This window comes from Colobus angolensis, unplaced genomic scaffold (assembly GCF_000951035.1).
Source record: "Colobus angolensis palliatus isolate OR3802 unplaced genomic scaffold, Cang.pa_1.0 Scaffold158, whole genome shotgun sequence".
NCBI lineage: Eukaryota > Metazoa > Chordata > Mammalia > Primates > Cercopithecidae > Colobus > Colobus angolensis.
The window spans coordinates 9,053,412-9,069,364 of record NW_012114688.1 but is presented as its reverse complement, the minus strand read 5'-3'; the positions used below and the strand labels follow the sequence as shown (position 1 = coordinate 9,069,364).

The window sequence follows — 15,953 nt, the reverse complement described above, 5'->3', positions numbered from 1 at the left end:
GCAGCATTAATATCATTATTGAAAGGTTAGCTGCTTAGGAAATCGACAAGGTGCCAAGAGGGCATTCACGGTGCCTCCCAAGAAATGAGAGCAGAGAAGAAACGAAGCCGAACAGAGAAAAGCTTTTGTTGACATTTTCAAAAGCTGACTTTATACAGGCCATATCCCCAAAGAATAGAAAATGGCAATGTAAGAAACCAGTAACACCAGAAAATTGCAGGCCAGTGAGTTCACCACCAGTTACAGGAAAGCATTTGAAAGGTTTTAGAGGATCAGGAGGGGATTCGCTTCTCCCCCTATGCTCAGTCTGTGGGTGAGGGAAGGTGACATTGTTATGGGGAAGGTACAGTTGCCACACTAGCTTTGGGCATTCGCAGGGTGTGAGTGTTATATTAAGGAAAGGGGCTGCAGAGTGAACCACTTCAACCCCTAGAACACACTGGAATAAGTAATCCTGATGCCAGGTTCCAGTCTGGAGTAGCACTATTTTTATATCAAATAAAAAGTAAATGTTGGTATCGTAGGATTTCTAGTTTTGGTCAAATTAGTACTTTTCTGTGCTGTTATACACACAGAATCATTTATCTGCACGCACACATCATCTTGTGTAGCATTTCAAATGGCATACAGAAGATGTGAGATTGGGGAATTTGTCTGTCTGGGCTGAATGAGGCAAATGTTCTGATGTGAGCTACTGGGAGAGATGATAAGTTTGTCCAGGTTTATGCAAGCAATATGACAGTGTGGGGAAAACGAATGACGTTTTCTGACTTAAATACACCTGTTTTCATTTAAAAGGAGTATATGTCTAAGGGAACTTATTTAATGGGGTGTTAAGTAAGAGCACTATTTTTAGAATTAGTGAATGCAGCCAAAATTAAATGAGACGTTCTAATGAAGGCAGATGAGAGAAGAACAACATTTTAACTGGCCCTGGGAGGAAACTTTAGCTATTTCTGTAGGGGGACAAAAAGAGGACAAGTCAGGACTAAAGGACACTCTAGTAGTGAGGTATGGGAGGGAGAATCTTAACCAAAATGAAATGTCAAGAGAATGTTTGGAACATAGCTGGCCCCCTGGAAACTATGAGCATTAATTGAGGAGGCAGGGATGAATCTACCCTCAGAGAAAAACCAGGAAGTGTGGGATGGTGAATCTCTGTGTAAATAATGGGTAGAAACTTGAGTCAGAGAGAACTCACTGTTTCTTCCGGAGGTTCGGGGAGCTGAGGATAGACTGACTTCATATGGAAACTGAGCATGTCAGAAATGGGGACAGAAATTATGACTGGAAATCAGCAACTGAGTGCAGCTCATAAATAGGATTAGAGTAATTTGTGGAACTAAATGGTTAAGGAGCCCCTTCGGTTGGATGTGGTACAAGGTTCTCTAAATACAGTGGTCATAGTCTTTTCATTTTAACGTTTACTCCTAAAGAAAAAAATGTGTGTGTGTGTGTATGTGTATGTGTGTTTACTGACATACAGTGCATGAGATTATGATTTAATGTTTTAAAGTGTATAGAGCCTATTTAATACTATTATATTTATATAGTTACATGTTTTTCCTCTTGAACCATATTTTGCTTCAGGGACATAGTCACAGGTTTTTCTTCTTGGGCCACATTTTGATTCATAGACATATGTCCCCACACTCCCAAAGCTACTCTCATGTTTTTAAATTAACAAAAGTGAATGAGAAGAGTTATTTCAAAATTAGTTCATATATAGCATGCTTTGTTAAGTAGTTTTCATTTATTTCCCAATTACTGCTATTAGTTCATAAATTGTGAAAATACATTAATAAACTAAAAATATTTAGTATGCAACTAACATTATATTTGTATAACTGATTCATGCAAATCCAGATCAGACTTCTCAAGTATAATCATTACTCAAACTCCTATTACCTGTTATTGGCAGTGTACATAGGGTCAATGTAGCACAGACTTCTGGCTGACCACTAAAACTCATTTCCTCTTCTTCTAGGCACGCAGCTAGACTACATTTCCCAGGACCTCATATGGTACCACCAAGACAGACCCGACTGTACCACCCAATGCCAAGCCCTCAGTATCACTGTCAAGTCACATTGGTCATTATGAATTGTGTAAATGCCCCTGGGGATTAGCTGAGGTGATGAAATGATATATTTATATTATAAAATTAAACTGACAACAACAAAAAAATGTGTGCCATGCTAATGCCTGGCCCATACAACATGTCATTCTCATCTTATATAGTCTTGCCGCATTAATGCTCACTTGAATTTGGATGACCCCCAAGGAGACCCTAGAAGTCACATGTTGAAGATGGGTCCTGAGTAACATCATGGATAGGGACCACCTCAACAACTTGTTCATCCACACAATCAAGATGCAAATTTTAATTGTATTGGGAATCATTATACATTATGGACTCTATCATTACAGCAGATAAACTACACTAACTAATCTGAATTTCATATTGGAAATATTAATAAATTACATAATTTAATTTTTTCATTACTCAAAGCAGTAATAAAATTGAGTCTGATTGCAGCTGATTGCTTTTTTGAAGAAAAAATTTAACTTGAAAATCTGAAATCGGATTACAATTTTGGACATAAACATTTCAGAACTACAGGCAGTCCTAATCCCTAAGCCATCCATTGTATGTTATGAATTAAATTTTCTTCTATGTGCTCCCAATAATAGTGATTATTTCTCATGCTGAAGAGATTTGAAAATCATCCCTGAACTCACCCTCTGTGGAGCTGACTTCTCTCTTCTAGTTTTAAAAGCCTGGAAGCATTACAAGAACATATGGAAATGTATATGTTTATATGGGCATTTATATATAAATGTGTAGACTTATATGTGAATTGACATAATAGTGAATTCAAAAGACAGAGATCCAAAGACCATGGTACCTATGGCACAGAATAGGTACAAAGATCTAGCAGTTTCCATGGGAGTTTTGTTATCTGGGCTAGGCTCCTCAGGAGCAAATTACTTGGAATTCATGGGTGATATCAGAAAGTTCCCAGGAGTGTAGAATCTACACAGATAGCCAAAACAGAAATAAAAGTTTTAATATCAGACAACTGCAGTGCACACTGCCATTCATGTGGGTATTCAAGGCTATAAACCCAAGAATAATACAGAATATGTACACATATATATGAATCCTTCTCTATATGTGTATCTATTATATATAATTCTGTATTATATGGGTATAAAGTACTCACATAAACCATGTGCAATATAATTGTCTGGTATTGAAATTTTGTATCTGCTTTGGCTATTTGTGAAGACTCTACACTCCTAGGGAACTTTCTAGTGCCATTCATAAATTAGAAGTTATTTTCCCTGGAGGAGCCTTGTATAGTACAACTCCCATGGAAACTGACAAATCTTGGGACCCATTCTGTGTGTGGATCTCTTGTCTTTGACATTCATTACTGAATAAGTAGATACACATATGTATGAATGAATGAACAATTAGACTGACTTTAGGGTGATGATTTTGAAAACATTTGGAGTTCCATTGTGACTTGATTCCCTAGTATTCCCACTTTACTCTGTCAGCAGAGAAGAATGAAGTTATATGGCAAATGATTAAGAGGAATAATTGACAGCAGACAAAAATGTGATTTTCAACCTTGCCTAGATACTGGAATAACTTGAAGTGCTCTCTCTCCAAATATGATATGTGGGCTCCGAGCCTGGAGATTCTGATATAATCAGCTTCGAGATTTTCTTAAAGTTCTCTTAGAGACTCTGTGCTGCCAAAGTTGAGAACCACTGCACTAGAACAATGTTTCCTCTCCTAGATCATAAGAATTAATTGGTAGTCTTGTTTAAAAGTGTAGATTCTCAGGCCCAATGTAAGACATTCTGAGTCAGTCCCTTCAGTGCCTTTGAATTTTTTTTTTTTTTTTTTTTAATGAAGGCCCCCAAGTGATTCTTCAGGAAAGTTTGTAAATGCTTCCTTAGGCTCTAAGTTCTGCTAGAAAAAGTGTTATGATATGTTATTCTCACCTGTATCCCTGGGGCATGGCATAGACCCTAGATCACATTGTGCATTTCAATAAGTATTTTATATTATTTAATTAAATGACATTTTTAAAGTGCAAATGAGTAAAAAGAATGGATAAAATTTAAAATGCCGCTTGTGATGACTGGTTTTATACTAGAGAATCACAGATACAGGGCTGTCAAGGATTTCACGAGTTTTAATGGGTTCTCTTGCAGGACTTTTATAAGTATGGTAATACAATCAGTTAATTGGTCTGCATACGGGTATTCAGAAGTCTCCTGAAGATGATATTTGCCAATGGATGCAAAATTCTTTCTGTATAAGCATTTATTAGAGAAGTCACAAGTTAAAGAAATAGCTGGGAGAGGGATTCTGTAACATATGGAATTTCAGGAACACAAAATTAGAAAATTAATGATTTGTTTATTTTACTTAATTCTTGTGTTTTCTTACATGCAGGAATTTTATATTTTGCATTCAACTGAGAGGCAAATGCATATATCAAATTAAAAGCAACTATTACAATTTTTATCAATAATATTTTTCTTTGGCACTTCCTAAAATCTTCACTATTTTAGTTAAATGTCATCTTCAAAATTAAGATTCTTTTAGCTCATAACAGCTCTGTCTTTTTAAATTACCTACCATTTGTCATTGGAAAGTTGGCTATTTTAAAATTATCACTCATTATTTTCCTTTATACCCACCAGAATAAGCTGACAGTCAAAAACAGTGAGTCCTTCTCAGATCCAGACCCCAAACTAATTAGCTATATCATATAAAAAAATCTCTGTACGTATGAGAATATTGTTGTAACCCTTCAATGGGTTCTCCTTGGCCGGTGCCTAGATAAATTTGATTTATCAAGACAGGGGAGAATTGCAATAGAGAAAAGTTTAATTCACGCATAGCCAGCTGCACAGGAGAGAAGAGTGTTATTATTACTCAAATCAGTCTCCTCAAAAACGTGGGGATGGGATTGTTAAGGAAAACTTGGTGGGTAGGGTCTGAAAGTGGGGAATACTGATTGGTTGGGTTGGCTATGAAATCATAGGGTGTCAAAGCTGTCCTCTTGATGCTGAGTCAGTCTCCTGGGACCAGGAGACCAGATGACCCAGTTTATCAGTCTGGGTGGTACCAGCCGAGTCATCCTGTACAGCATCGGCAAAATGCCTCAAGCACTGATCTTAGGTTTTGCAATAGTGATGTTATCCCCAGAAGCAATTTGGGGAGGTTTCGAATCTTGCAGCCTCCAGCTATGTGATTCCTAAACCATTATTTCTAATCTTGTGGCTAATTTGTTAGTCCTGTGAAGGTAGTCTAGTCCCCAGGCAGGAAAGAGGTTTGTTTTGGGAAAGAGCTATTATTGTCTTAGTTTCAAATTCCTCCCAAAGTTATTTTGGACTATGTCCAGGAATGAACAAGAACAGCTTGCAGGTTAGAAGCAAATGGAATCAAGTCAGATCTTTCAGTCATAATTTTCTCAGTTATACCGTTTGCAAAGGTGGTTTTAATTGTGGAGTGTTTTTCCATCCCCAATATTAAAGGGAACAAATGAGGGATTAAGAGTAATAAAAAATGCATTTTGTATGGTGCTTCACAGTTTACAAAATGATTTCATATACATATTTCATGTGAATGTCACGTGCACCTTGTGATGGAGGTTATCACTATTTAATTCCCTACAGTGTCAATGTAACATATATAATACTATATATTTAAACAAGGAGACTACCATATATTTGATCCATGTATGTTTGCAGTGATGTTTCTGCTTTAATCTCAAACAATTTGAAAAATATACTTTTCCAAGAAAAACACACAGCTTCTAGTATTAAGTAAAAAGCTTTAAATCCTTTAAGCTATAAATAATGACTAGCAAGCTCCAATGCCACAAAATGAATGTATATATTAGGCCAAATATAAGTTGGTAGGTGGTAAGGTCTACAGCAAATTAGAGATGTGCATTCCTGCTTGAATTATGAACATTTTCAAAATATTTAAGCACTATGGGCCAAACAAAACCTATCTGCATGCTTTCTATGCAACATCTGTTCCACACCAGCAGAACATGGAGTGTGAAAGAAGAAATAAAGCAGGAACACAGAAGCATAAGACGATGATATGAGAAATTGTTTGGGTCACAGGAATTGACTTTTTAAAAGATTAAAGTACAGAGAGTAAGGTTGATAAGTATTGCTGATGCCCATTCAATATCATCAATATGCTCCTTCTATCTCTCTCTTCTGACATGGTTTTGCTGTTGTTGTTGTTACAGTAGAAGATACAGAATACTACAGACTTAGTCTCTTTAGTCAGTTTCCTTGTCTGTAAAATGGAAATAATAATAACTATCCCCTAGAGTTGTGTGGTTAAATGAAAGCAAGACAAAGGCTTAGCAAAGCTCCTTTCACATAGTGATAAATAAACGGTAGGTATTATCATCATCATCATTTCCATTGAAAATAACTACTTTCTTACCCCTTCCTTGCACTTTTCCTTAGTGTATATACTTGGCCCTCTAAATCCACAGGTTTCACTTCTGTTGATTCAACTAACCATGGATCAAAAAAATGTTTAAAAGATTGTGTCTGTATTGAAGACGTATAGACTCTTTTTCCTTTGTCATTATACCCTAGACAATACAGTACAAGAACTATTTACATAGCATTTACATTGTACTAGATATTATAGGTAATCTTGCAATGATTTAAAGTACAGGAGAGGATGTGCATAGGAAATATGCAAATACTACAGTGATTAATACCAGGGACTTGAGCATTCTCAGACTTTGGTATCCTTGCGAGGTCCTGGAACCAATCTCCTGCAGATACCAAGGGACATTTACTGAAGAACAAAATTAACTTTCAGAACTGGAAGGTAAAACCCTCAGTTGGCTTTGCTTGCCATGGGAAAAATAGAGTTCTTTTTTTTTTCCACTCAAATAATTGGAACAACTACAAACTCAAATATAAAAGTGTCCTATCCTGTGGGCTCAAACACCCTTTTCCCTTTAAAATTATAAAAGCTACTGGGCAAGTTGGATGCTATACACAAGTAGTCATACTTACACCAATTACATCATTGCTTTGTAAAATGACATTCATAGAAATGCCACAAGAATTTGGTTCAGTTAAAAAACATTAATTAGATATCTTCTCTGTGTAAGACACAATGCTCAGTTCAGAAAATGTGAGATGAAGAGAGCAGTCTCTGACCTTGAAACCCTGACTTGCCCAGGCTAATGGGGAATATAAAAATATAAACCGACCATGTCAATACAAATGCAAATAAGTGTATGAGTTTCCCAATCTCTGATGTGCATCTTTCTCTCTACTTCTTTGAGTGAGACTTTCCAGGTACTATGCTAAAGCAGAGGTTAGTATGCTATGAAAACCCTGAGAAAAGATTAATGCCTGTTCTTCAAACTCTACGTTTAGCTCCACATATGCTAAGAAGCATTCTACTCCACTTTCATCTTTGACTTATTTGAAATCCTCTGAAAGTTACTATTTCATCATTTTGACCCTTAGTTATTTTCTATATAAAGTGGAACTTGAGTTGCTTTCTGGGTATATGTCTTATACAGCCAAATAGTGCAGTAAGCTCTCTGAGGGAAAGGACCCAGGCTCTTTTGAGCCATGTACAATGCTACATATGCACGCATCTGAAAAACAAAGTTTTGCTGTTGCTACCAGATTAAAGATTGATAGAAAATGGTCTACAAATAATTGATACAATAGTTTGGGACTCTGTCATAATGAAGACACCTATAAAATGGTGTTTCATAAAATTTTAAAACTTTTTGATGCAATTAAGCATTTAGGTTAGATTAGAGGCAGCACAAATTGTAGATATAAACCTATACTGGCTATATAGTAAACGTTCTGTTTTTATTTTAATCAGTATTTATATTTTTGGTCCTGCCCAACAACTGGTGGTAACAACTTGCACATAACTCACAGGGCAACAGAATATATAATGGCCCCACAAATGAAGAGTTACAGCTAGAGAAAACTTGCAATGATTACTTATTGCAATGATTACTCGTTTGTTTTAACACCATGTGCAAAAATGTTTGGGATGGAAAGATAATACTTTTAAAATGCAAAATCATCAGTTTATATTACGCTAATTTATCATCTAAATCTGTTTCTGAAACAGTTAAATGTTTGTTAATGTAAATGTTTCGTTTGAAATTAAGAAAGGTAAAGAACTAATAGCTAACAACTAAGAAATGACTTTTATGTGAAAACTAGTAAATAATTATAAATAGATTTAGACTTATATATGTTTACATTCAATATCTAAGATTCTACCACTCACGTATCTGATTTATCTCTCCAATCTTTCATATCTATCTGAGAAGAGAAAAATAGCTGAGGGCAGTCTGAGCTGTATGAGCAACACAAAATTTATCAGGCCCAGAGGGATATGAGCATGGGACTTTAGTCATGTCTCCAGTCTCCATTCCCCTGGGGCAATAGTGTAAAGACATTTTGTTCCTGACTAGCTATGTTACCCATTATCTTTATGTTCCTATAATTTTTGATTAAAGAACAAGGTATAGCCAATCAAAAGCTTATATTATTTTAATCTAAATTCTTGGTAAACAACTTAAAAACTGCTTTTTCTTAAAAACTAACTTGTAATCACTGCCAATTGGAGTATGTATTCAGGACAACTTGAATCTATGCTCATGAGTAATGATCCTTAAGCTCTGAGCTTGAATAAACTCTGTATTTTGTTATTTAAAGTTGACATGCCTCTTCCTTTCATTTCCACTGCCACTAGTGAAATTCTGCTTTTCATTACTTCTTATCTAGATTACTGCAACAACTGCTTCACTAGTTTCTTGACTTTCCCTTCAAGTTGATATTTTACCAGACGCCAGATTAATCTTTCAGTAATATAGCTCCAGATCTGTGATTTTCAGCTCAAACATCTTCATTGTCTCCTTACAGAAAAAAAATCGGAAATACCTTAGCAATAGCATTCACTGGTGTCTGTGCTCTTGTTTTATTTTTCTATACTTTTTCCCAATTGTCCACTTCATACATTATATACACTACATACATTTATACACTCTGTACATTAAAATGAAACTATAGTTCCTGTATATACCTTTAACTTTCTAATTTCTATGATTTTATCAATGTCTTCCATAAGCCTATAGGATGCTCTTCCAAACTCTACCCGTCTTTCAGGACCAAGCTCATATGTCATCCCTTCCATGGAATTGTCGTTAGAATCCTCAGAAGCAATTAATATTCTTGTTCCTGAAATTTTTGTACTATATCTTGTATATAACTTATTATTTTATACCTAAAATACATTTAGGTAAGTATTTTTCTTCTCTACATAGAGTGTGAAAACTCCTTAAATGTAGTCTATGAACATCCCACTTTGTAAGCTCTACTGTGCTGAAAATAGTCTTTAAACATAGATGTTCAAATAGTTGTTGACCAAATGACTGACTAGAGTAATTAATATTTAGTAGCTTCAGAACTGTAAAGCTTTTATAAAGGACTGTATACACAATTTATCTGAATCTTATTGATTATCATAAAATGAAAGTGATTGATATGGAATAATCTGACTTGCTTCATAAACTAAATCAGTGTTTGTCCAACTATTCTCTACAGCACCTTTGGGCTTCCACAGAGGTGGCGCAGGAATATCTCTCCTTAGCAGTGGGAAAGGGGAAGTAAATAGAGTTTTCTCCTCCCCACTTTACCTTCACCCAACACTGCTCCATTTTGTATATTGGCCTTTCCTATAAGACTTTACTCAGAGAAAGTTTTCACCATTTAGGAAAAGTTTTGAGATCCCTTGGGGTTCCACCACTGAACAGTCTGATTTCATATTTGTTTCACACGAAATCCTCTTTACCTGATAACTAGGTAAATAAGCTGTTGTGGTTAAGCTGAATTTACTAATATAAAAATACAAAAATGGTAGCACAAAGTACGTTTCAGATAATTTTATATCAGGAGCTACTCCAACACTTCCCTTTATAGGAGACATACCATTTTTTAATAGCCATTTAGCTCACTGCTTGATCTGACCTTACTGACCTGGGAACTAGTTAGCTGATGCATCTTACAGATATTACTATATTTGTGAACATTCTTCATAGATTTAAAAGATCCCTGAGAAGCAGTTATACAGCTTTCTACTCCTTAAAAGACAATGACAAAACTTTCTATCGCCTAAGCTTATGGTAGCCTGTCCTCTTACCCACAGAGCACCCTGATCTGCAATAAGTCTAAAATATATCTTCACTGAAATCTGCCTTAAACGCACAGTTAGTTATACCCTTCTGAGTTCATTATTTAGGATAAAAATACCTGTTCAAGTCACGATGTATAATTGGCTGTGTCAGGTTGTGAAGGTACTCCATGCCTTTGGCAACATCTACTGCAATAATTAATTTAGACTGCAAATCAAGAATCCTACAATTTAAAAATAGATTTAATAGAGACAAAATGGTCAAAACGAATACCAAAAAAGTAAATGATGTGTGAGAGTTGTTATTTTGTATAATCTTAACCATTTTTTCTTTCTTGAGGGTTAAGCTAGAAATTCAACAAATCTGAAAAAATAGCTTTCCTACCTCAGAAAATGCTTAATTTTGAATCAGTTAAGATACACGGTATCTCTTGTTTAAGATATTATACTTGGTTTTATAATTTATTTATAATACTATACTTAATTTCTTTGTAATATTGTAAAATGAAATCCATTTTAATCACTGAATGAAACTACATTCTAATTACTATATGCATAAACTCAGGAAGTGAATTCATATTGGATTTGTGCAAGAACACTTTTTTTAAACTTTATTCTGAGCTTACATATATCTTCTTTATCAGTATTTCAAATTTAGCCTAATTATTTTAAGCTCCAGTTTCCAATTTAAATTCCTTAAATTTGTTATCTTCAACTGAATTTCTGTTAAGAAAGCACAGAGTATTTCTATTCATTGAAAGACAATTATTAGCAATATTAAAAATGCCACACTTGCTAGCAGCACTCAGATTTCAAAAGGTAAAGGCTCATCCAATGAAAAAGCCTCTGAAGTATTGCAAGAGTAATTCCAAAATTCTAATGGTATGTCCAAGGATAAATCAGAACAAAAGACCCATACCTTTTCTGCTCATGAAGGAGGGAGAACAGAGAACCCCCTGATATGTATTGAGTGACAATGGCAAACTGGCTGGGATCATTCAAGCAAGCGCCCACAAACTGAATTACACAGGGATGATTGAGCTGGCAGAGAATGGACACCTCTCGGCAAAACATATCCACATCTGACTTGGAGCAGTAGGTATTGGCTCGATAACTGGAAATGGCAGCAACAGAAAATTCTCAGTAAACAGATGGATCCAAACAAGGGGCTTGCCATGCATATGCTTCTCAAAAGTCACAATTCCACCTGGATGCTAATTTTTTTCATTTGCTTGCTTACCGTTTTATAGCCACTATTTTATTTCTGCATCGTCCTTTATATACTTTCCCAAAAGAACCTACAATTGTTTAAAATAAATAAATAAACACACATTAACTTGAGCTCATTCAACTAAACTAGACCTTTATTTTTTTTTTTAAGTTACCTGAGCCGATAATCTCATGGAACTCAATTTCTGAGAGCTGAAGATGGAAATGTGAAGGCAATCCTGCTCTCAGGAGGAGAATATCTGCCTTCTCTGGAAATAGAAATTGTCATTTTATTTTTTAAGGTGAAAAGCTCATATGTGGATGTGTATACACATGCATATATATGTTTAACTAAAAACATAATTTCCTAAAAACATTTAATTTTAAATTTTCCAACTGTAATTGACTACTTGAAGATGCTAAAACCTTAACCCAAATGATCCCTGCCCTGCTGCATTAAAATCATGTTAGTTCTACGTCTTGATTACTCACTCCTTGTTACCAGCACTAAGGGTTTATTCCTGATCTGATCACCAACAAGCTTGCCTGCATGACATGGCAACCCTGGAGTCCAGTCCATATCACATTATGATAAAGGTTCTGATCTGGTAACTCTCTTCAGTCTATTCCAATAGGCTTAGCCAAATATCCATAAACTAACCTCAAAGGTATGCCAATTAAATGACAGGAAATAAGCCTATGAATTATTCTAAGGAAACACTAAAAAAGAAATACTGTTAAAAGACTTTAAATTCCAAATAGTTAAATATATATTTACATTTGAATCAAAGTTTTTACTTTTCTGGTCCAATGTTATTCATTTCTGTGTGAAGTATACATTTAAAAAAGGTCCCAAAATACTACTTATTGGGGATATTTTGAAAAATAATATATATTTTTCATACATGTTTTCTAGTCCCAATTCTTCTTAAAGAAATATTAATATTTATAATTCATTTTTATAAAAAACAGAAACATCTAAACAGTCCTGTGAGAATTAGAATTTGATTTTTCTTTAATAGTCATGTGAAATTTTCACTGTTATTATATCTTCATGCAATGAAAGGAGATAAAGGGTAAGGTTAATTATGAAAAGAATGGTCTGTCGATAATATTTGTTGTGCTTGCAAAATAGTCATCATTTGTAATATGTAAGACAAAATTGAAAGTTATATTTCAGGCAACAGTTGTTATCCTTAGTAATGAAATACAACAATTGTCCCAAATTATTAGTACCTTTTGTCATGCTTTTAATCTTCCCCAAGGGGGATGGAACAGACACATAGGAGCCATCTAGAAATTAAATTATATAATAGAGTTGAAAGTAGCAATCAGTTTTTTCCACATAAAAGTTCAATATTATAAAAATAAGCAGGTGACGAATCAAAGTAAAACTATCGCTTCAGGCCCAAATCTTTCTCTGGATACTGATTGTACTGCAAGTGTTTATTTAGAAAGTGCATAAAAATATTTTTTAGAAAATCCAAGTTGTAACAGACTAGCAGATTTGTGTCTGGATATGAGTATTCAGCAATAGATTACTGAAATGGAAAAGGACTGCTCTCAGCTTATCCAGGCCTTCCTAGTCGTGCACAAGCCTCATAAACATCCAGTCTGGGAAATGTTAAACTTGGAGGAGCTGCAGATTGGTGAGTTAGAAAATAGCTGAAATGGAGGCTTCTTTACGTTCAGCCTCTCCCAGACATAAGGTTACTTAAAATAAATCTAATCTGACATAGGCTATTCCCTCCTCCCTAGCCCCAGAATGATAGTAACAGAAACACAGGTTTACCTTTAGGCACAATATTATAAAACAATGAAAACTGAATAAGAAAAGGGTACCTCCTCCAGGTTGAGAATATTCATTACAGAGCAATTCATCTTGCGGTCTCTTATAATGCTTCAGGAGTGTGACAATGGCATCATTCCCTTTACGAAAAGATACAACGAACAAAGAGTCCTAAATTTTGTTTAAGTTATTCAGTCTACTCTCAAATCCAAAAATTATTGGAAGTAACTTACAACATAGGACAAATCATAAGAGATAATGTATTGCAACAGAAATTTAGTTCATTCATTCTTCGGTTCAAAAGAATTTCTTAAGACTACCATATGCGAAGCACTATGTCAGGCACTCTACTGGGTACAGGTACTGGTGACGCAGTGAACAAAGTGACTATGGTCTTACCCTTAGGAAGCTTACAATGTAGTTGAACAAATAATCAGAAAAATGAGGAGAATTTCTAAATAAGGCAATACTAAGTACTATGGGAGTATATAAGGGCACGATTGAAAGGGCAAAAAGTACATGTAGTAATCAGGAAAGAGAGATGGATTTGCTGTGACTGAGCAGTACATTTGATTCAGAATTGCAGTATTAGGATAATTTACACAGGTTTTCAGAGACAGCTGGCTGCCTGCCAATATTTGTACTCCTCTTTCACAGGGTGATTTTGTCACTGGGAATGACTGCCCACCCAGTGACATTTTCCTATGTACCTTGCATCCAACTGTGGCTTTGTGACATATTTTCTTGAAGGCAATATGAGCAAAAGTGAAGTAACCTCCAGGTCTGTGCCTTAAGAAACAGGTGAGCCTTCTCTACTCTTCCCATTTGCTGGCTAGATGCAGAAGGCTCCAAGGCTCTGAGGGTTGAAGAAAGCCATCCAGGTGGGCAGAAATGCCCATCCTGGAGTCCTATATGAGAAATACTTTTCTATATAACACCACCAACATTCTAGGGTTTACTAGTTACACGAGGGGCTTATTATTGTGAAGGATAAAAAATGTCAAATGATCCTCTGAGTAATGCAATGTTTTTCAATAAAATTAAACTTCGATACTGTTTTAATGCATTCACTACAAAAATAATCTATGAAGTGAATTTACAAAAGAGAAAAACAGCCAACCTTAAAGATCTTGCCATAGAATTTGTGGAATACAACAGAGCTCATTGTAAAACTGGCAAACATAAGGAATTGAAAAAGCATAAATACTTATCCGTCACAAAGGATCTGTAATTAACATGAATTAAGTATATACCTAGCTTATATAGAGAGTATATGCTGAGATTTGCTTTCCTTTCAAATTTTCCCTTCCCCAAAAACTTTAAATGAACAGTGCATTCAAGATTATGAGGTGGAAAAATTATGGTGTTTACAAGCACGGAAAGCTTTTCCAAAGGCAACAAGGATGAGATTCTTCGAGAAAAAAAATGCATTGTGATTACAATTGCTAAAACTGGTAGGAAAACTTAAATCTACATAGTTTAAAAAACTAGTGTCCATTTTCTTATCATCTCCAGCTTTCTATTCATGACTGGTGGATCTCCAATTTTCTCAAATCAAAGACATAAGTTATAATGAAATAACGTGGGGGGGCAGTCCCATTAGCATTCTTTCTTTGGACCGTAGTAAGCTCACAATCAGGGAAACCTTACGACATTAAGGACATTAGCCAACAAACAAATTTTTATGGGAAGCACCTAATAGGCAGAGAGAATAGATAATGTAGTAGTCCCAAGATGGGAGCAAACATACCATGTTTAGAGAATGAAAGAAGGCCAGTGTGGCTTCACAAGCAAGGATGAGAGTGGCATCAGATTTGGTTGGAGAGGTAGGCAAGTGTACTTCACGTGGACTAGTGCTTCTCAAACTTTTTACTATGTATAAGAATCACTTGGAGTGCAAGTTCAAACTGATTCCCGAACCCTGTCCCAGTAGATTACGATTGAAAAAGTCTGTAGTAGGGGCTGAGTGTTGTGTTTCTAACAAGGTCCCAGGTGATGCTCATCAGCAATCTGCACTTTGACTATGACTGATGTAGAGCTTTACAGGTGAGGATAAGGAAATCAGATGTTCGTGTAGTGTAGGCGAGATGGGGAGCCGCTGAAGCATTTTAATTAGTTAAAGGATGTGATTTGTTTTACTTTTTAAAAAGATCCTCATCTACAGGTTAGAAATGATAATCCACCCTTGTAAGATTGTTGTAAAAATTACCTAAGATGATGTATGTAATATGCCTTACAGTTCTAACACATCAATGTGCCTTTTGGGTCTTGTCACTGCTTTTTCACTTTACTTTTTGCCCCAAGAATTGTAGGTGAACTCGGAAACTCCTTTTTGGAACTTCAGATGAATCTTCTAAATACCAGTCTATTCATTTTCTATTGCTGCTATTGCCAGTTATGACAAACATAGTGATTTGAACAACACAAATTTATTATAACATAATTCAGGAGGTCAAAAGTCCAACATGGTTTTCTCTGAGCTGAAATCAAGGTGTCAGCAGGACTGCATTTCTTTCTAGAGTCCTTAGGAGATAATTGGTTTCCTTGACTTTTCCAAGTTTTAGAGGCCACCCACATTCCTTGGCTTGTAGACCCCTTCCTATAGCTTCAAAGCCAGCAATGGTTGGCTTAGTCCTCATATCATATTACTCTGACCTCTGCTTCTGCCCCCCTTTTCCATATTACAATGAGCCCACTAGGATAATC

General features: G+C 35.5%; 1 protein-coding gene across 1 annotated transcript in view; it reads right to left on the bottom strand.

Annotated features, from left to right (window-relative positions):
- LOC105508112 (serine/threonine-protein kinase TNNI3K) overlaps positions 1-15,953 on the bottom strand; it is a 305,390-nt gene that overhangs the window by 163,108 nt on the left and 126,329 nt on the right. The window contains exons 12-17 of the mRNA XM_011936921.1: positions 13,301-13,387; positions 12,695-12,751; positions 11,635-11,727; positions 11,490-11,547; positions 11,169-11,363; positions 10,369-10,473 (exon numbers count right to left, since the gene is read on the bottom strand). Of these exons, the coding sequence (XP_011792311.1) occupies positions 10,369-10,473; positions 11,169-11,363; positions 11,490-11,547; positions 11,635-11,727; positions 12,695-12,751; positions 13,301-13,387 (595 nt within the window). The remainder of the gene's footprint in view (positions 1-10,368; positions 10,474-11,168; positions 11,364-11,489; positions 11,548-11,634; positions 11,728-12,694; positions 12,752-13,300; positions 13,388-15,953) is intronic.